This window comes from Peromyscus leucopus, chromosome 3 (assembly GCF_004664715.2).
Source record: "Peromyscus leucopus breed LL Stock chromosome 3, UCI_PerLeu_2.1, whole genome shotgun sequence".
Classification (NCBI taxonomy): domain Eukaryota; kingdom Metazoa; phylum Chordata; class Mammalia; order Rodentia; family Cricetidae; genus Peromyscus; species Peromyscus leucopus.
The window spans coordinates 148,461,108-148,483,428 of record NC_051065.1 but is presented as its reverse complement, the minus strand read 5'-3'; the positions used below and the strand labels follow the sequence as shown (position 1 = coordinate 148,483,428).

The window sequence follows — 22,321 nt, the reverse complement described above, 5'->3', positions numbered from 1 at the left end:
TCACACATGCATATGTATAAACAAATATAATGAAAAATTCGAAAAAACATATTCCAGATGAAGTACATGTGATGATAAGGCAAGAGAGGGGCCTAGAGGAGACTAGGTGGGGCAAGAGAGAACCAGCTGGCAAGGGGGAGGGGCACAGGAGAGATGCGGGGAGGAGAATGATTGAGGATAAAGGTTAATGACACATGTAGGTAATACAGGCTTTTAATCCCAGCACTCAGGAGGCAGAGGCAGATGGAACTTTGAGTTCAAGGCCAACCTGGTCTACAGAGCAAGTTCCAGGACAGCCAGGGCTATGCAAAGAAATTCTGTCTCAAAAAAAAAAAAAAAAAAAAAAAAGCCATGATGAAATTCATTACTTTGTGTGCTAACTTAAAATATAATTTTAAAAGAATAAAAGAAATATATTACAGATAAATAGGAAATGTGTGGAAAGTGGTTTTACTTCATGTCCTACACTCAAATCTTTGCCTACCCAGCATACCCCTCCCTTCCAGCCTCCTACTGTTTGGGTTTCTTGTCCACCTCTGTCCCTTTGGATTTCTTAGACTTCTTTTCCTTCCTCTAGACCACCCTGCTAGCTCTCCATGGTTCACCATGACTACCCTCAGCAGACTTGTCAGTTACTGCAGCCAAGATGATGGAGGCCACTCACCAGAGTATGCCACAGCACGGGTCTCACTAGAAGGCACAGTCCCCTGCCTCTGCTGGCTGTCACCACCACTCAGCGATGCTGTCTCTGAGCAGATGTCTATCTTTTCCTGGTCTAATTATTCCAAGCCTACCATTTCCTCCCTTGTTCTTGGTACATGATTTTATCATTCATTTCACTGAGAAGATCAATTCACTAGGCAAGAAGAGTATATGGTCTTCTTCCTGCAATGGGAAAATGGGTGTTTCTCCTACATGGTTCTTTTCCTCAGTAGTCTACTGGGACCCAAGTTATTTCAATGCCTCAGAGGTCAGGCATGAAACATTCTTCCTCCTACATGCACTTTTAATCTCCTCCTTTTAACTGATTTTTTCACCTCCAGTGGTGAATGTGTGTTGTTTTTTCTTATCCACATTTGACCTCACTTGTGACCACTTAGATAGTATCTCCTTCCTTCCTGTCTCCTGCTATTTCATGAGCTGTTTCCACTTACTTACCGCCCTTTCATCTGCCAGCTCACTGAAATGGCACATCTGTCACCCTATTGTCAAATTCACTGAGTTCTCTTTCGTTAATCTACTTCACAGCTCGTTAACACTTCATACTAATGGTTTCTCTCTGCTCTCTGAAAAAATGGCTCCTTCCTTGGCTTCCTGGACTTGACTTCAGTACTCTCCCAGAGTGCCAGAACTAACGTTTTCTCCCCTCCTCTTCCTTTCTTTATCTTGGTACTTAACATGGAAATAGGCTGCCTCATCATCATCAAAGCTTTGTTCTCAGAGGGATGACTGCCAGCTCAGAATGTGTGGTGCATGTTCTGATGCAAAAGATCCGGAACATCTCCACCTATGAAAACTCACCACTGCCCTTACTCAAGTGCAGAGCCAGGAGTGAAGGGAGGGCAGGTGAGCTTGGGGAGTCTATGTTTTCCATTTCCTTTGCCTTGTGAGAGTAGAAACAGGCACTTGATTCACAGTGCCAGGAAGTTTAAGTTGGTAGGACACTTGGAAGACTCTAACCAAACTTCAAGTACATATTCTCTGATATATTCATATGAAAGATAAAAAAAAAATTAAAGGATATTTACCTAAAATCAACAGGAAAGAGTATAGGGCCTAGAACGGCTAAAAAAAATTTTAAAGAAAGTGGTAGAGGACCTGATTTCAAGATTGCTAAAGCTATTATGAGTAAGTTGTAAAAGGAACAATCATAAATAACCGAAACAACAAAGGAAGACAGAAACTGACGTGTGTGTGTGTGTGTGTGTGTGTGTGTGTGTGTGTGTGTGTGTGTGTTCACTGATTTTTTTTTGGGGGGGGGTTTGTTTTTTGTTTTTTGTTTTTTGTTTTTTCGAGACAGGGTTTCTCTGTGTAGCTTTCCGCCTTTCCTGGAACTCACTTGGTAGCCCAGACTGGCCTCGAACTCACAGAGATCCGCCTGGCTCTGCCTCCCGAGTGCTGGGATTAAAGGCGTACGCCACCACCGCCCGGCATGTTCACTGATTTTTAATAAAGGCACTAAGTCACCAAAAAAAAAAAAAGAGTAATTACTTCATCAAATGGTGCTGAGGGCTGAGGAGATGGCTCATTCGGTCAGCTGTCTGATGTGCAGGCATGGGGACCTGAGTTCATCCCTAGAACACACAGAAGAAGCCAGCACAGTAGTGCATGCCTGTAACTCCACAACAGAGAGAGGTGGGTAGAGACAGTAAGACCCCTGAATCTCATTGACCAGACAGCCTAGCGAACCGATGAACCGCACATTCAATGAGAGACTCTATCTTGAAAAGAAAGATGGAGAGCAATCGAGAAACAAAGTCTAATGCCTCCCTCTGGCCGCTACACACAGACACACATAGGTGCATGTGCAACCATGTGCACACAGGCACATCCCTACTGTCTTAGTTACTTTAATACTGCTGTGATAAAAACATCATGACCAAGGCAACTTATACAAGAAAGCATTTGCCGGGTGAGATAGAGCATGCCTTTAATCCCAGCACTTGGGAGACAAAGACAGGTATATTTTCATGAGTTTGAGAGCAGCCTGGTCTACATGGTGAGTTCCGGGATAGTCAGGGCTACACAGAGAGATCCTGCCTCAAAAAATAATTTATTTATTTATAAAAAAGAAGGTATTTAGTTTGGGGCTTATAGCTTCAAAGGGTTAGCGTTCGTGACGGCAGACAGACACAATTCTGAGACATCACATCTTAAGACACAGCCACGAGGCAGAAAGAGCTACTTGAGAATGGCATGAGCTTTTGAATTCTCAAAGCCCACCCTCCCCCCACCCCGAGACACACCTCCTCCAACAAGGCCACACCTCCTAATTCTTCCCAAACAGTTCCACAAACTGGAGTCCAACTATTCAAATAGATGACCCCATGGGGACTATTCTTATTCAAATTACCACACCTACACAAACAGATATATCATATACATAGGACAACACATGCAAAATAAAATGGTGCTAAAATAATTGGGCATTTCTAAGAAAAAAAAATTAATTTCAACACATTCTTTTTTTAAGATTTTATTTACTTATTATGTATACGGAGTTCTGCCTCCATGTATGCTTGCATACCAGAAGAGGCACCAGATCTCATTACGGATGGTTGTGAGCCGCCATGTTGGTTCCTGGGAATTGAACTCAGGACCTCTGGAAGAACAGCCAGTGCTCTTAACCTCTGAGCCATCTCTTCAGCCTCTAATTTCAACACATTCTTAAAGAATTATTATATGTATTATTATATACTAGAGCTAAAACATCACAGATTTAAATGTAAAACCCAAAGCTATTTTTAGATGTTAGAAAAAAACATAAAGGTGATCTTTGTGATATTGGACTAGACAAAGATTTTAGACACTATAAGAACCACAAACTATAATACAAAAGGTCAACCAGAAGAAAAAAAAAAAAAGAACAAAACGTGTCTCTCCCAGAAACAAACTTTTGCATACAATGTTTCTATGACTTTAATTCAGAAATCCATAAACCATGCAAGGAATCAATCCTGCAGAGGTCTTCAGTAGACACTAGTTGCATATTGTATCACTCAATTCTGATATTATCTTCCCAAAAATAGCATCACAGGTTGATGTCCCAGTCCTATGACAGTTATCAATGTCAGATGTAACAACAGTTGACAATTACAAGCAGTTTGTGCCCTAAACTTCTGATTAACTGACTTTAAATCCAGGATCCCAGTATCCCAGGATTCCCTCCTTGGGTTGCCTCCATTTGTTAGTGGCCTGCAGAGCTCAGGAAAAGGCTCCTTCTCTATGTTCATTGGTTATAAAGGATACAGATGAACAGCCAGATGGAAAAAGTACACAAAACAAGTCATATAGGAAGGAGCGGGGAGCACCCACACCCTCACTGGGTGTACACCCTTCAGAACTCTGGCCTTCTGAGATTTTTATGCTCCCTTTTGTAGACACAGTTTATTAAATAATTGGCGTGTGATGATCAAATCAACTTTCAGCCCCTCCAGAGGTGGAGCAGTAGAGTTCAAAGTCCCAAGCCTTGATTGTTTTGGTGAACAGCCTAAAGCAGAAACCCTGAAGCTAGGGAGCCTAAAGCTACCTAGGAGGCACCAGTAATCAAATTGGTACACAAATATCATCACTTGGGAGGTGACAAAATTGTAGGAGCTGTATGTCAGGGGGGAAAAAAATGAGATCAAATACAGTTTCTAAGAGCACTGATAAACTAGAGAGAAGCTGGAGAGAAGACTCAGCAGTTCAGAGCACTGGCTGCTTTTCCAGAGGACCCAGGTTTGATTCCCAGCACCCACATGACAGCTCCCCATAGTCTGTAGCTCTATTCCAGAGGATCCAATGCCCTCTTCTGGCCTCCATGGGTCCTGCACACATGTGGAGCACAGACAAACATGGAGGAAATATGTTCATACCCATAAAAATACATTTTTTATTTCTATTTTTTGCTTCTTGTTTGTTTGGTTTTTCAAGACAGGGTTTCTCTGTGGAACAGCCTTGGCTGTCTTGAAACTCACTTTATAGACCAGGCTGGTCTCAAACTCACAAATTTCTGCCTCTGCCTCCCGAGTGCTGGGATTAAAGGCATGGGCCACTACACCTGGCCTATTTCTAGTTTTTGAAACACAGTTAAAAGAATGAAAAGGCAAAACACAGGCTGATAGTGCATTTTCAAAGTCTATCTGAGAAGAACTCTACAGAGAATACATAAAGAACTCCAGCCAGGCATGGCTGAAGCCTTTGGGAAGTAGACCCAGGTGAATTAGGAGCTCAAGGTTATATTCTGCTGCATAGTGAGTTCAAGGCTAGCCTGAGCCACACGAGACTCTAACTCAAAAGGATAAAAAAACAAACAACAGGGGCTGGAGAGATGGCTCAGAGGTTAAGAGCACTGCTTGCTCTTCCAGAGGTCCTGAGTTCAATTCCCAGCAACCACATGGTGGCTCACAACCATCTATAATGAGATCTGGCACCCTCTTCTGGTGTGCAGACAGAACACTGTATACATAATAAATAAATCTTTTAAAAAAAATAACTAAAAATTAAATAGACAAAAGATTTGAACAGAAATTTCCTCAAGAGAAATATTCAGGTGGCAAATAAGTACATTAAACAAACCTGAGTGTGACCTTTGAACCCTGACTCTACCCAGTTCTGGGATTACAGGTGTGCACTATCACACTTGGTTCCATAACAACTTTATTTTCAAACTGGAAACAACCTAAAGGACCATAAACACATGGAAGAATACACAAATCATGGTAAATCCATATAAGGAAATATTAGCACAGAAAAATAAAGTACAAAAAAATGTACAATATGGATGAGTGTCAATTGTGTTAAGTAAAGGAAGACAGGGGGAAATGCACATTGTATAATTCTTCAAAATTCTAGATACTATAACTGTAAATGATGCAGTCCAGCCAGGCCTGGTGGCACTGCCTGTTGTCCAAGTACTCAGAAAGCTGAGACAGGAAGATCATGAGTTCAAGGAAAGTCTGATCCACATCATGAGACCCTGTCCCCACAAAAGATGCAATCTGAACTATAGTGCCAAATAAAGCTTGTGAGAATTAGTAGCGGAGACGGAAGGGAGGGGGAAGGAACGGTAAAAAGTCATGGGGAACATTTCTGACCACAATGGGTTTCCATCTTGGTGACAGGAAAGACAAACAAGTGTGGCCGAGACACACAAGAGTGAGACAATTGTCACATGCAGAACGTGGGAGTTATTCCCAAAGCAATGGTCCTCAAATAAAGGTAACATGGGGATTTTATTCAAGGAGCCACCCACACATGCTCATTTCTGAGCCTGCTCAGTTGCAAGGTTAAGAAATACATTCCTGAGCATGCTCAGGTTAAGGTCATAATTTTAGAAGGAAAATAGTAAACATGCTTTTTATCGTACTTAGCTCGGGGTGGTTTTCAGGTATGAGTGTTTGTTCTCTGGTTTGGTTTTAGTTTTTTGTTTATTTTGTTTATTTTAGCAATCCAAGGAATTGAACCTGGGTCCTCTCACATGCCAGGCAGTGCTGTGCCACCGAGGTACAGGCCCAGCATTCTTTCCACTTTTTATACTGAGACACAGTCTGAGGTGCACAGACTGGCCTGGAACTCACTTTGATTCTTCTTGAACTTTCAATACTCCTGCCTCAGCCTCTCAAGTAGCTGGGATTTCAGGTCTGCACCTCCAGGCCTGGTGTTCGAACTGGTTTTAAAGGGTAGAAGTGACTAGAAAACCATCACAGTAACTAATCCGAGTAAACAGCAGCTGAGGTACCACAGTTAAACCCGAAGGGAGGAGCTGTGAATGATAATCTCTTTGGTTAGCACAGATAAGAAAATCAGCCAATGGAGTGTACAAGAAAACAGAAGAGAAGAAATGGATAAGTTCTTTTGTTACCAAAGAGCTAGAGTAGTGGTTCTCAACCTTCCTCATGCTGCGGCCCTTGAGTACAGTTCCTCATGTTGTGGTGCCCCCCCCCAACCATAAAATTATTTTGTTTACTTCCTAACTGCATTTGCTACTGTTATGAATCATGATGTAAATATCTGATATTCAGGATATCTAATATGCCACCCCAATGGGGTCGCAACCCACAGGTTGGGAACCACTGAACTAGCCGCACCTAGGCCTGGAGGTGAGGTGGCCTAGGGTCAAGGACACTTCTCCTGCAGCATCTTCCCAGACCACAAACCAAGACCCAGAAGAAAGGTAAAGGGGTGATTTAACAAAACCAGAACTGCAGAAAGAAGGAGGTTTGACAGACAAGCTAGGAGAAGAAAAAAACTGGTGCCTCAAGTCTGTCCATTGAGACATTTTATGAATGAAAACTGCATTCTGCCCAGGATGGCTTGAACCTTGAATGAAACACACACACACACACACACACACACACACACACACACACACTGCTTCTTCAGGCCAACAGAGAAGAAAGATTGACCTCCTTCTGTTACTATGGCTTTAACTTTTTAACTGACTTGTGTGGCTCAAAACTCAGGATGGGTGCTGGAGATAGGAGCTGGCTAACTGCATTTAGTACCAGAAATTTATCTTTCAACATCTCTTAGCTTTGGCCCAGGAAGGAATAGCTAATTATATTTGCTGTCATCAGTTTATCCTTTAGATTGTGGCCAGTGTCTGGGCACTTTCCCCAAGGTCCATGACTTGGGGAGGGGGGATTGTTTGTTTGTTTGTTTGTTTGTTTGTTTGTTTGAGACAGGATTTCTCTGTGTACCTTTGGAGTCTGTCCTGGAACTCGACCAGACTGGCCTCAAACTCACAGAGATCTGCCTGCTTCTGCCTCCTGAGAACTGGGGTTAAAGGTGTGCGCCACCACTACCCAGCCCAAGGTCCATGTCTAACTCATCAGTGACAAGCAGATTGAGGATCACTTGCTGAAATGCCAGTGTTTGTTCTTCTCTGGCTGTGATACTGAGGACAGAAACCAGGGCCTGGTGCATGCTAGACAAACCCCATTCTGCCACTGCCCTGTGTTTGAAAGGGTTATGCTGTCCCTTGGAGAATCTGCCTCTTCTCCCAGTCCCCTAACTCTTTGCCAGTTCCAGCACTCCAGTCTGAAATCTAAACAGCAGCATAGAGAGTAGGGCCATTTCCCAAGAAGAGAAAACTCAGGAAAAGACTATGTAGAAATATTCACATGGGCTTTAAAAAATGATGGGAAATTAGAGGCAAACTAGAGATATGCCATTAAGACAATGGACACAGCATATGCCAGAGGCTGTGAAGCAGCCAAAAGGGTGAATTAATTGCACACAGCTTGGGTGGACAAGGTCTCAATGACATAGCTCTACAGAAAACAGTGAAGCAGTGAGGTGCGTCTTAAAAACCATTGAGTTACATTTGAAAGAAAGGCCAGACCTGTCCACTTCCTAAAGATGGGAGCAGACAGAAAGGTGAACCGCAGTGGGCGTCAGTGAAAAGCAGAAACAGACATCAGAAACATGCATGGCCCAATAAAGACGCTGACACACACTGAGGAGTTTTATGATGCTAATCTCTGTTCTCAGGCTCCAAAATTTGTTTATTAAAGTAGAAGAAAGGAATAAAAACACAAAGAGAGCTGGGCAGTGGTGGTACACGCCTTTAATCCCAGCACTCAGGAGCCAGAGGCAGGCAGATCTTTGTGAGTTCGAGGCCAGCCTGGGCTACAGAGCGAGATCCAGGAAAGGCACCAAAACTACACAGAGAAACCCTGTCTCAAAAAAAAAAAAAAAAAAAAAAAAACCACAAAGTGACAGAAGCCTCAATTCCTGCTACTGTCTAGAGAATATACAGTTGTATTTCCATTTTAACTATAGTCTGAGATACCCTCCACAGAGGTTTCTCCCTCTCTTGGTTATCTTAATCTTATTAATATTCTGGTAGTATCTTAAGTAAACGTCTTATTCCAACCTGGAGAGAATGCCCAAGAGTAAAGATGTGTGCCACCAAGCCTGGTTCCATCCCCAGAAGCCACCTGGTGGAAGGAGCAGGCAGCTCAACAAATTGTCCTGACTTCCACACACACACTGTGCCACATGTGCCAACACAAACTAAATAAATTAAAATTCAGTATCAATAAATGGCCACCATCCCCTGCTGGAAATGAGCGATTTCTGTACTAACACTTCCGGGGGACAGCGAAGTGAAAAGTGACACTCAGCACTGGTAACCGTGAGAAATCCTTACACAGCAACTGAACTCTTCATAGAGGAAACTGCACATCCTGCCTACTGTCCCCTTCATTTCTCTCTGAATAAATAACTGAATCAGCACACCTTCGAGTAGTCAAGCCAGGGTCCAAATGGAGTCATCATCATTATCCCAACAAGGTGGGGGAAAATGCCACCACACCCATAAGTTGTGAGTGTCCTCATCCAGGAGCAAAACTGAGAGATCGTAGGAGGATGGGCACGTGTCTCCCCCACTTCCTTCTATGAACATAAAGTCCAAATTAAATCAGCTGTTGCCTTTGGGGGTGTTAGTTTCTTACTACTCACTTGGGTGGGCTAGAAGGGCCAGAACACACTTCTTCTGGCCTTTAATCCCTCTAACTCATGGCCTAACAGAAACAACTAGAATAAATATTCTTCACTTCTCTTGTTTTGTTCACCAGCTTGTTCACTAAATATTTGCTGAGCATAGGTACGATCTTAGGTGCTGAAATAGAGTGGTAGAAGGTGGACTAGGAAAACAAATATGGCAACCCATCAATATTCATCAAAAGACCAAGATTTACTTCAGTCTTGTTGTGTACAGCATCAAAGGGTCCCTTCTCTCCTCACCTGTGTCCAAACTCTGCCAAGAAGAAATAATGATGTCTTCTCACTTTGGAGACATCAGGATAGGACTCAACCATACAAATTACTTCTGTAAAGTTTTCTCTATAAAAATTCCTCCATCAGATTAATGACTATCACTGAGTTCACACACAGCACACATTCACCACATAGAACAGAAACTGACGCACATTGGCTTCTTCAACCACACTCATGCAAACTTATTTGAAAAAGCAGATTAGGTGCAGGTCATTGGGTAAGTGTGAAGAGCTGGGCAGCAGAAAGCAGCAGAGGTCACTGGGTAAGTGTGAAGAGCTGGGCAGCAGAAAGCAGCAGGCTGTCCTCATCCACTCTCCACCCCTTGCAGACATGTCTTCTCGAAGCAAGCAGTGCTTTAGAATGAAACTTCATGCACCAAGAGCCACGGGTAGGACAGAATGCCCAAAGACAGAACGCACGTTATCTCACATATTCTGTACGCTTCACGCCAGTACAGAAAAGGACCTCACCAAAATACTACATGCACCCGGTTCTTCAGATTAGATCAGAGTATAAAACAGAAATGGAGCAGAACGGTATTTTTTTAATTTTAATTGTGACTTACTTGATTTTAATTTTTAAATGATACATAATAATTGTGCACATTTGTGGGGCACAGCACGATATTTCAATGTAGGCATAAAATGTCAGTGATCCAGTCAGAGTGGTCAGCACCTCTATCCTCTCAGGCATTTGGGAACACCCATAGTCCTTTCCTCTAGCTATTTTGAAATTCACAATAAATTGGTAGCCATACAATAATTACTGATCATTATTGTCACCCCACTGAGCTACAGGGCACTCCAGGCAAACCATTAAGCAACCGTGACCGCTCCGTTCCTCTCCCGGACTCTGTAACTATTGCTCCTCTCCCTACAGCTACAGCACACACTTGTTTAGCTTCCAAGCGTGAGTGAGAACATGAGGTGTGTGTCTTTCTTTCCAGTTGATCTCCATGTAACAAGTGAACATGGCAGAGCTGCATTCCTCTGTGTGGATAAATAGTTTTCCACAAATATCATTGACAGAGACGGCAGAGGCAGGGCTGAGGGAGGGAGCCAGCGTGAGTTTCTACAGCCATTAAAACAAACTTGATCTATTTCATTTGCCCAGATCTAGACTTTAAATGGCTAACATAATACTTACTTAAAGAGTCTCCAAGAAAGCCCAGCAGGAAAATGTCACCCCCAGGAGGCTATGCTAGTCCTCTGTCTGATGGCATATCATAGCAGGTTTGGTATTTGTGAAGCATACATTTGTGAACAAAGATTTCCCAGGCCAGTTCCCTCTTTTTAAAGACATGTGGCAGAGCCAAGGCCCAGAACATAGTGGCATCCGTCAGTGTATGGTCTTCTCACAAATCCACTGCAAAGGTACTTCACAACTAGAGGCTTGAAGGCCAGCTCTGTTGATGGCGCCGCATCTCTGTATCACGCTGTTACGCGAAATCCTGTAAGCAATCAGAGGTGTCAGTTGCTTTTGGTAACGTGCACAGTTGAAGGCTTGAAAGTCATGAAAGAAAAAAGTTGAATCTGTCCCCTTCTCAGATCCCTCAGGTCCCAAAGCAGCAGGAGAATAAATGGCTTTCTCTGCCCCTTGAAAATGTCACCACATTTTTGACCTTCCTAGGATCACCACTGTCCATCTCTGTCTTTGTTCCTTGTCGTCTCTCCTTTTTACTCTCTGCTGTCTGCTGTGTGTTCCTTCTGCTTCCTAAGCCCCCCAGTTTTCCTCCCTTCCTCCCCTTTTTTCACGCCCTCACTCCTCAAAGACTTTACCATAAGCTTAGAACCGGGCCACCTTCCCATCTCCAGCTATCATTGTTCCTCAAGCCGATCCAGTAAAAGTCCATGCCCAAGAGCTCTCGGAACGGGATCTGAGAGAGAGATTGAAGATGGTGAATAAGGACGACAAAGATGCAGAACACTGGAGACCCCTTGAGGGAATCACATAATCATCCTTATACTCTCTCAGAACTGGGTGAGGACCGGATGCTTATGTACCCCAAAATTCATATGTTGAATCCCTGACTTCCAGTGTGATGGTATCTGAGTTAATTAGGCTTCCGAGAGGTCATAAGGATGGTGTTCCCATGACAGGATTCTGTGCCCTTAAAACAAGAAGAGACAGAGCTGACGCCCTCTCTACAGTCAAGAAGAAAAGGAAAGACAGCCGTGGAAGAGTTGAAAGGGGCTCTGAGCAGGAACCTTGACTTTTGGAGCCATGCTGGTCTCCAAAGCCGTAAGCGTCTGTTGTTTAAGCCATCCTCTCCAGGATTTTATTACAATGACCGGAGCTGAGACAGTCACTCCAGATAACTAATCCCTCCTTTAGCTCCCGATTTTAATGGGGCTCTGAGTTCTAACAGAAATCTGTCTATTGCAAAGAGCTGCTTCCCAGCCCTGACCTTTAGTTTACAAGCCCATTCTTACAGTGGAACAGATAAGACATTGCCACCGTTCTGCCTTCCATTGCGACTTCCTTTCTGATGAGATGGAGCCTGATAGGCATTCAACAGAAAGAAGCTCGAGCCTGCTTCGGAAGCACTCAGCTCACTCATGCAGTAACCACCTACAGCTAAACTCAAAGCAATATGCCTGCCTGTGTGTCCTCCCACTAGACGCTCATTCTTCAAATCCTTAATCTTGTATTTGACAAGGGGGCAGGAGGACGTAAGGCCATGGGTCTTAAGGTGGAATTAAACTAAGTACCCCTGCCTGTGTGCTGTGCTATGTGTGGCAGACCAAGATAAACGATGCTTTGCTCTGTACCATGGTACAATCAAATGAAGATGTTTATGCCCTGGGGGAACTGCCCAATGCATTAAGCAGAACAAAGAATAAATCCAAGAAGATTAATCTTGTTGTAAGGTTGAGCATTCACATAATGAATAATTGCATTTTCAATATTTTCCAGTGACAGCTTAATTAATTGAATTTGGGTTGAATTACTTGAATGACCTTTTTATGGTATTTTAGATTAGCATTGGTTGAACAATTTCCTTTGGAGAAAATAGTCTTTCATTAGGAATGGAACAAGCCCAGTGAAATTCCAACTCTGTTGTCATCATGACGCTACTAAATGTCCCATTTGGCCGTCATTTTTGTTCTATTCCTGCCAGATAGTGGCTGAAGAGAAGGAATGTATGGGCTCTGCTGTTGACGGTCTTCGCCTGACCGCATCCTCACCAGCAAGAAGAAAGGGCTCTGCTCAAAGTCCAGTGAAGAATAAGCTCTCTCTGCATGCCCAGGGATGGCAGACCCCTGAAAACCTCCCGTGCTGTTTACTCAGCCCGGAATCTCCTCTATGTTCTCTTCGCTGGGTTTCAGGTTTTCATTACACACACAAAAGCTTGCAAGATCTGGGCCCTGCCGACCACTTATCCACCAACTTCCAGCCCCATCATCCTTCTTTCTGTTTTTTTCTAACAGGCCAAGCACATTGTTGCCTGAGGTCTTTGCACAGCGTTTCCTTCTTACTGTAACACCCTCCCCCTGGATTTTCACATGGCTGTCACCGTGCAGGCCTCGGTCCAGCTTCTGAGGGGTCCATGTAAAACAGTGTCCACAGTTACTGTTACCTCCAGCTGCACATTGTCTCCAAAGCATGTTAGCATATTTGTTCATGGCTTTGTGTCTTCTGACTAACTATAATCACGGTAATGGCAAGAACTCTTGCTTACAATCTGCCCAACACCCTGAGGAAATATAGGAAACTCTGTCCAGCAAGTACGTCTGGAGCAGTAGGCTGTGGAGTCAGGTGTCCCGCCAGGAGAGGCAAAAGCCTCCTAGACATAAATCTCCGCCCCTTTTGCCTCGCCAGAGTCCTAAGTGCGCATGTGGGGGGTGGGGGGGGTGGCTTGGACCGTCATGCATTTCTAAGCTCACTTGCTAAAAAGATGGCTTGAATTAAAAGAGAAAAGTGTGTTGTCGGCTTTCTCCCTGGCGCTCTAAGAAAACCTTTCATTTCTTGGGCTGGGGCTGGGGTTCGGTAGTAAAGCGATTATCTCGTACATACAGGGCTCTGGATCAGTCTCCCTCACCATAAGAGAAAAGGAAAATATTCATTGCATTTTCTCATCAGCTGCAAAGGAGGAAGCGGACTAATGAAGAGCACGTCCATTAACTCCCTGCTTGCGCTGGTTTATTATGTGATGCTAAGCCACTTGATCAGCCCTTTCTCCTCAAGATGAACCCAGATATTCAAAATTTTCACCATATCACTCATACTTGAAGGGCATCCCGTGTGGAAAATGCCTTCAAACACAGATAAAATTATTTTTCTGTTTTCTGATTGGTTCACTGGAGTGTGTGGACACGTGTACATGTGTCTGACTGAAGAAACAGTAAAAATTCACCCAAGGGTGTTACTCAGGACTCTTATCCCACGAAGAGAGTACGAAATGGAACACTTGGGTGTTGTGTCACTTCCGGAACGATTAATGTTTGCTTGAGAGGGGAAAAAAATGCGAAAACTAAAAATAAGAAACAAAGATGTTATTTTTAAATTTTAATTAAAAAATTAAACAAGTGCATATTTTTCTTTCCCTTTCCTCTTTTTCTAAGGTCAATGTTTAAACTTTAAACTGGGCTTGGTGGCACAGGCCTTTAATCCCAGCACTCAGAAGGCAGAGGCAGGTGGATCTCTGAGTTTGAGGCCAGCCTGGTCTATAGAGTGAGTTCCAGAGCAGCCAGAGCTACATAGAGAAAGCCTGTCTCCAAACCAAACAAACAAAAACCATATATATTGCATATATACTCTATTCTATACTATATGCAAATATATGTATATATACACACAACTTGTAGGTAATACTTTTAATTAAAATGAAACTATCTTTAAGGCACAAAAGTACCTTCCTTAAGTTTCCAAATTAATATGGTCCATGGAATGCATCTGAGCTACTTTAATACATATTGAGGAAAGCCAGTCACACAAAAGAACTATTAAATAGTCAGATGTTTTGATGGATCAACACAGTTTTAATAACTAAAACATAACCAAGCTGCCCAAAGAAAAATAATGGATGTGACTATAATCAAAGCTTATAATAATTAAACATGGGTAGAATTGTATCTTAAGAGTTTGAAAAGACTTAAACAATATTAGAATAAATCCAAATATTAAATAATCTCTAAAAATAAAATATTTCACAAATTTTAACAATTACCTAGAATAATTTAGCACTAGATGGAAGAAAAAAAGTGAAATAGTGTTATCTGTTAACAGCACAACGTCAGACATAAGGTGTCAACACACAACAGGATGTGTGTTTCTAAACAGAATGTGTCCTGTTGTCAAAACCATGTGAAGTGCTTGCAGCAATGCATGGAGGTTTCAACTTGAAAAACACTAAGTTTCCCTGAGGTCTTAAAACAATGGATTTGCTGCCTTAGGGAGCCTTAAATAAACCCAAAAGGACATTGAATGGTAAAGAAAAGAAAAAAACATGATTTGAAAATAATTGTAACCAGGCTCAGGACAGGGCTGAAAAGAAATCAACTAAGTTGTTTTTTTGTTTGTTTGTTTTTTAAAAAATAATAATCATATAGCCTCAGTTTGTAGCAAATTAATTCTGAGGGAGTATTTTACACCAAGGGAATGCCAGTTTAAAACGTTTAAATTATTTACTTATTTATGTTAGGGGAGGTGGGGCAGGCCACAGCACGCATACGTGGAGGTCAGAGGACAACTTGCAGGACTCAGTCCCGTCCCTCTATGGCATGGGTTCCAGGGATCGAACTCAGGTTGTCAGGTTTGGTGGCAAGCACCTTTACTCACGGAACCATCTGGTTGCTCTGAAAGTTTTCAGTATTAATAGGCCTGTATAGTTGCAGAGTTTCACTGTAGCCCAGGGTGGCCCAGAGCATATGCGTCTCCTGCTTCAGCCTACTGAGTGGTGAAACTACAGGCACGTGCCACCAGGCCCAGGTTTTTGCTCTTAAATGTGGTCTTTCGGTAGATTTCCAGGCCATGCATGAAGCTGGGAGTATTGCTCATACTGTAATATAGTAAGCAAGTCTTACCTTGAGAACAGTGGGAGAGCGCACTCTACCAACCTACCGTTTTGTTATAGAATTTGACAAAAGGTGGAGAGAGAAAAAAAAAAAAAAAGAATCAAGTAAGAACCCACGAGAATGTGGAAAGAAACTTATAGTAGCTGTTACTAAATCCATCAGGGGCACTCGACACCCTCCAACGCTGACTGGAACCCAGGGCTCTGGGGTTAAGAGAAAGCAGTCTCATTTTGGAAATGCAGCTGACTAAACTCTAGCGAGTGTTCTCTGCAGTGGGTACAGGAGCCAGGAAACATAAGGAAAGAAAGACAAAATCCCTCTAGAACCCCCTCCTCCTCTGGGCAGAAAGACAGAGACGGCGCCAGCTCTCAGACTCTCCACATCTTAGCCCTTCCCAAACTCTTTAGCGCATGGTATGATTTATGTTCTCTGTGGCCATTTCTCACTTGTCTTGTGGTGTGACTCACTGAGGCTGTGTCTGTAGCTTGGGAGGCAAACCTTTCGAGCTAATTGCTCACTTTTGCTATTGATCCTCAAAACAGCTATAACAAAAGGAAACCAGTTGCTACGAAAGTTCCCGAAAATAGTTTCCCCTGCGTAGTGAAAAGATTCCAGTGTATCTCTTCCACTTTGGCTTAGAAAAGGGGTGCAGGTAAAGCAAATCTCTGAGGAATGGTTTGGAGTTCAGATCCTTCCAGGATTTCAAGTGTATACGTGTTCTTTTGAGAGAAAATAAACTAAATTTGTCATCTATTCTCAAAATAGGAATTAGCATACCAGCTGTGTAGTGGACTCCTTTAATTCCAGTAGGGTTAACCTGAGAAGAAGGCTGTGTCCAGAAAATCATGAATTTGAAACCAGCCTGGGCTACAAAATCCCTACCTTTCAATTACTAATTAACTGTTCTCTGTGATTTGATTTTATTTCCCCCAAATTAAAGCAAACAGTAATATCAAAACAAAAAAAAAAATCAAGACGTTAACGTGAAAAACCCAACTAAGATTTCTTCCTTTCTTTTGACATGGAATTGTAATGGAGTCTGGTCAAGCTTGTGCCAGGATATCAACTCCTCACACCACTAACCTCCTCTAGGACCAGCAGAAGTATGGAGGGGGAACTTAGGAAACAGGAGCCCTAGTTTTCTCTCCTTCTTAACTCAACCTTCTGGACAGTTCCAAGTTTAGAATCTACTGCATTCCAATGAAGGAAAAGGAAACAAACAGTCAGGTGAGGACATCAGTCCCTAGCGCGGCCCTTCCTTCTGTCCCGCATCCCTCTCCTTTCCTCCTCCACAGACTCTGTAGAAATCACTGCTGCTTTGTTGGCCTGTGTGTTTCAGGACCTAATGCCTTTTAACTAAGTCTGTGTTTTAGGCCCTAGTTCTTTGCTGAAATGCTTGCTACCCTCTCACCTCCAACACACACACACACACACACACACACACACACACACACACACACGCACACGCACACGCACACGCATACAAAAGCTAGGAGGCTGAGGCAGGAAGATCATAAGTTCAAAGCCATCCTGGACTACATAGTAAGATCTCATCTAAAAGGAGGGAATGAATGGGGGAGGGGAGAGGAAGAGAGTAGGAGGGGGAAATAGCTCTCTATTTTCTACATGTTTTTATTTACCACTTCCTGTTCATCCGGAAACGTAAGGAGTTGTGAGCCTTTGTCTGCACAGAATTCCAAACTAGAATTCCAATCCCTTTTCTCCACTGAGAAATAGTAACAGTGGCTACCATTCTTCATCCAGAAGTTGGGGCAGCTGGGGCAGTGGGCACACACAGAATCCTTGGAGCCTAGAAGGAAGAGGACACAGCTCACATCTTTTTGGACCAAAGTAAAAGGGAGGTATAAGAAAACATGGCATCTCCAGTGTCTATCCTGCCCTACCCTTTTTCAAACTAAAGTTTAAGGAAATCCATAACACGCGGCCTCAAACTGAATGGTCCGCAACATCCAGCTCATCAGTTCTGATGTACACACCGCTAAGCGAGCTTGGATTCTGACAGAAGGTCTGGTCTGCCTGAGGATTGCAGAGTGCGCAGTACACTGAAAATCATCTGTATGCATGTGATACATACACGCTGCATAAAGGATGCATGCATCTGCATGGCACATATCTATGTACTGTCTGTATATGCCCAGTGCATTCACTGTGTAGCTACAAGGGTACATCCATCATGTATGACTACATGGGCAGAATCATTCAAGATGTCCAGCCTCAAGACAGCATGCCACGATGTGTACTGGAAAAGGAAACAAACCAGAAAGAACCAACAACAGATGTGATCATCTGGAGCCAATAGAAATTGGAAAGAATTTTTATACTCAGAAAAACTGACTTACTTGAATATATATATATATATATATATATATATATATATATAATTTTTTCTGACAGAAAAAAAATATATATATATAAATTTTTTTCTGACAGAAAAGCACATCAGATGCTAAAGTGAAAAGAGCTAGAATTCTCCTTGCTGGGTTTTTCTAGAAGATACAATCCTCATTCTTTTAAAGCACTTGAAATGAGTGGGCACTGTGGAAACATCTCGGGACTTCAAATAAGGTTCCACAATCTATTGGTTTTCTCCTCCCACGAGACACATTTGCATAAAGTCACCATAAGCCGTTCTGCCATGGGACCATGAGAGCACATAAACACATACAACTGTGGTCAGACTACATATTCTAGACTGGGAGCTAGAAAGTGGGAAGAGCTCTGCACACAAACTAGGTACCGTGAGAAGGTGACCAGGATTGGGGTCTGCAAACTGAAGTGTTAATTGCATTTTGTGGACTTGCGCCTTTTCCGGACAATTGTGGTACAATCAGCCTGGATCAGAAAGTCCCAACTTTCTGGGAGTTTCTCCCAGAGGTGAAGTCTGTAAAGCTCTGTCACTGACAGTCATCTTGCTTTTTCAGATAGAATGCAAGGTTAATCTGGGGTGAAGTCAGCACTTACCACAGCACAGGATCCGTTGGTACATCAGCAAGCTCATGAGAATGAGAATCATGGTCAAAAGCCCCAAAGCCACGGTCACAAGGCAGGAAAGACTGCGGGGCCTGGGTAAGGCAGCTGCGGAGACACAATCCAAAGCAAGACCCTGAGCCAGACATAGAAACTCAGGCAAGAAGCTCGGGTGTCTTGAAGCAATTCCACCTCGGAAAACAGAGACCCAGGCCACACAGGTTTCTTTGCTAGTTCGGTCTGGCACTTGCTTTCGAGTTAAAGGAAACTCTTGCCTTTAGGATTGTGGCTTTTATGCTCGCACACTTGGATAGTGAGCTAGTATGTAGACAGTCTCTGCCTTTTGGGAACTGAAGGACAATTTGGCATATTTACCAAAACTGCAAAGCATTTGCCTTTCATCCCAGCAATTTCTCCTAGAGAAACATTTTTCTACAGATACTCACACAAGTGCAAAATACCATACTTATAAGGCAGCAACATCTGCCTATAGGAAGAAAAGGCTGAATGTCTAAATCTATCAACTAAAAATCTAAATTTTTATCAACAAAAGACCAGCCAAATATATTTATATCCATGAAATATGTAGCTTCTGAAGAGGGATTTTTTAAGCCAATGTGAAGTGATTTTTAAATGTATAACTAAGAGAAAGACATATTCCTCAGAACAGGGGATGCTTGATATCATTAAAGTCTATCCAAGATCACTTCTCTGTCTTTTGCTAAGATCAAACTTGGAAGTCCATCCAGGTATTCCATAGTGTTTTTCCTTGTAGAGAGGAAATGGGAGGTTGGTTAGGAGAAGAAACAGAAGCGAGACACTTTGGCTTGTTTTCTTTTATATCCTTCAAATTTTAAATAAATAAAATTTAAAGTGAAATGAAATAACCTTCATCTCAGATGAAGATGATAAAATCCACCTTGTTTTGCATGTAACTATTGGAAATATAATAAGAACAGGTTGGCCTTGTGTAAGGATGGAGCATTGTGTCATATAAACTATGGCTACACAGCCTCTAAGAATATTGTATTTCTAGTTTGAAAGTGAAAATATTTTTCTCAGATTTTTGTTTAAAAATCACAGATGTCTTATAGTTTGGTGGTGTGGAAATTATGTGAAAAGAGCAATTGTAAAGATTTTTTTATCGCTTTGGTTATCTTTAAATAAAACAATTGTTTTGAAGCTGGATATGGTGGCTCATGACTATAATGCCAACATTTGGGACGTAGAGGCAGAAGGGTCAGTAATTCAAGGTCATCCTTGCTATACAACAAATTCGGAGCCAACTTGGTCTACATGGGACTCTGTCTCAGAAAGAGAAAGAGAATTCAATTTTTCTAATTTAGTCTCATGTGCCTCTCAAATTTTAGATAAATTATTCTTATACACTTGTATCTATGAAGAATTCTCCGTTTCTTAAAGTAATTTCACAATGAGAGGGGTTCATAAGAGTTTAGCATGATAAATATTTTGACTCATGAATCCCAGATCACTAGCAGTATATGACACAAACCACAATAAACAAATAGATTTCACCCTTAATCCCAGCACTCAGGAGGCAGGAGCAAGTAGATCTCTGTGAGTCTGAGGCCAACCTGATCTATAGAGTGAGTTCCAGGACAGCCAGAGTTACATAGAAAGACCCTGACTCAAATAAATAGATAGATAGATAGACAGACAGACAGACAGACAGACAGATAGATAGATAGATAGATAACTAATACACCAGATTTGTGGCATAGATGACTTTTTTTAATTTATGGTTCCCCCACCTCCACCTCCCACCCGAAACAGGGTTTCTCTGTGTAGCCCTGACTGTACTGTAACTTGCTCTGTAGACCAGGCTGGCCTTGAACTCCCAGAGATCCACCTGCCTCTGCCTCCTTTAATGCTGAGATTAAAGACGTGAGCCACCAAGTCTACCTCAGAGATGACTTAATAATGAAATTAAAAACACTCATTTGTAGTTGTTTGCTAAATGAAGAAAAATGGTCATCAAATTATATTTGTATTTGGGTAGCCATCATCCAACTTAAGAACATAAGTAAAACAAAAATTTTATTTTATGTATATATTACTTCCAACTATTTAGGTTCTTTATGTAACATACAGTACTGTATATAACATATAGTATTAAGTTCTATACTTCAAATACACATTTCTTTGGACTTAATATTTCTGTTCCTCACAAATTAGAACATATAGAGAAAAACTCACATATATAAAGATGCATAGTTCTATATAGTTTTGTAGAAACAGAAATACCCATGATTTAGAAAATATGGCAATGTTTTCAAAAGGCGGCATTAAAAATTGTAACCAAAAAAAAGGAAGACATGATGAAAGGTTGTACAGCAAACAGGAAAGTCCACAAAACTACAGAGGAGAATGTATCCTCTGCTAGTCACTGCTTGAGACGTGAAATCAAGTATTAATCCTGGCATTTACACTGGTCCCCGTCTCAGATGGGAATCTGCACAGCAAATGTTTTGGTGGCTGTTGGTGCTGCCTGCCCCCCACCCCCACCCCAGATCACAGAACCAGGCATCTGCAGAGCTCAGTGTGTTTTTCCCATCACCAGTCCGTTGCAATATGAGAAGGGGAAACAGGAAACAAATCCGCATGCATGGATCCATTTCTCCTCTCAAGAAGTCTTACCATTGCCCCTCAATAGGGCTGTTGCTTTCTCCACACCATGCGGGGGGAAGCAGAGATGGTAGGATTTCAACAGTTAAAGTAAATTGCTCCAAGCTTGACAGCAGACAAAATTCTCTCGCAAAGCTCTTACTTTTTTAGATCAGATCAGTAAAGAACAGCATGCTTATCTAAATGTATAAAAATCCTTAAGAATAAAGAAAAAAATTAACCAAAAAAATGGCTTTGCCACTGCTTGGCATCAGCATCGCAGACGTGCCTAGAAAAGATCACAGCTGTGCTCCACCAAAAGTCCATATCGCACATCGGCACTGCAAACTGAACCCCACAGCATCTCTTCACACTGTCCTCGTTTCCTGCACTCTGTCCTCCCGACTGCTCTCCTCTCCACTCGCCCTCGGTCCAGGCTTCAGTGCTGATGTGGTGAACTCACCTTTGGGCTTCCGTCCGGACTCATCTTGGACTTGAGGTGCAGCCGGCAGCTCCAATGTGTAGTAAATTGCGCTGTCAGTCATCTCTACCAAAGGCTGCCACACTCAGTCGAGAGCGTTGAGCGAGCGCAGGGTGAGAAGATGCACCTTGCAGTGAGGAAATGGCCCATCCTGTAAAACAGCAGCAGGAAACTTGACAGAAACAGAAGCATTTCTTCAGGAAATGATTCAAGTTCTAGGGCTGCTAGAGAGCGTAATATTCAAATTGCTCTTTTAAGGGGCAACTGTGGCACACTCCTTAGATGTTCGGTAGGCACACTCTGACTCCCAATCTCATCTTGCCCTGCTGGGATAACAGTGTTCAAGCCCAGAAGTTTCCATATGGATTCGACACTAAAAGTGAGGAGTTCCTAGACTTCCCTTCTAAAATAGATAGACACCAACTAGAGCTGATGCCATCATCTCGGGGACCTTCTGAGTAGTGATGAATGCTTGTGTGATGGGCTGCTGGCTGCATGGGCCTATGTCACGGGAGAAACCGATTCCCACGTATTTTGAGAGTGTGACACAGCACTATCCAGCCCAGAACATTCTTCCAGGTTATGTTCACCTTTATTCCTCACAGTGGCAAATACACCATGACCTTTTCTCATTGCTTTATCTTTCTATGCAAAGACAATTACAAAGAGAAATGAAAACTAATGAAGTATCAGCAATTGATACTATTGATACTATTCTCCTACT

At 42.5% G+C, this 22,321-nt stretch overlaps 1 protein-coding gene across 1 annotated transcript; it reads right to left on the bottom strand.

Annotated features, from left to right (window-relative positions):
• Nucleotides 1-10,021: 10,021 nt before the first annotated feature.
• Nucleotides 10,022-21,776, bottom strand: Klrg1 (killer cell lectin like receptor G1). Its single transcript, XM_028857839.2, has 5 exons — nt 21,580-21,776; nt 18,486-18,599; nt 17,144-17,313; nt 11,265-11,362; nt 10,022-10,936 (listed from the first exon to the last, which is right to left on the bottom strand). Exons 1-5 carry the CDS (start codon nt 21,659-21,661, stop codon nt 10,825-10,827), a joined length of 576 nt encoding a protein of 191 aa, XP_028713672.1. The 5' UTR covers nt 21,662-21,776; the 3' UTR covers nt 10,022-10,824.
• Nucleotides 21,777-22,321: the final 545 nt, after the last annotated feature.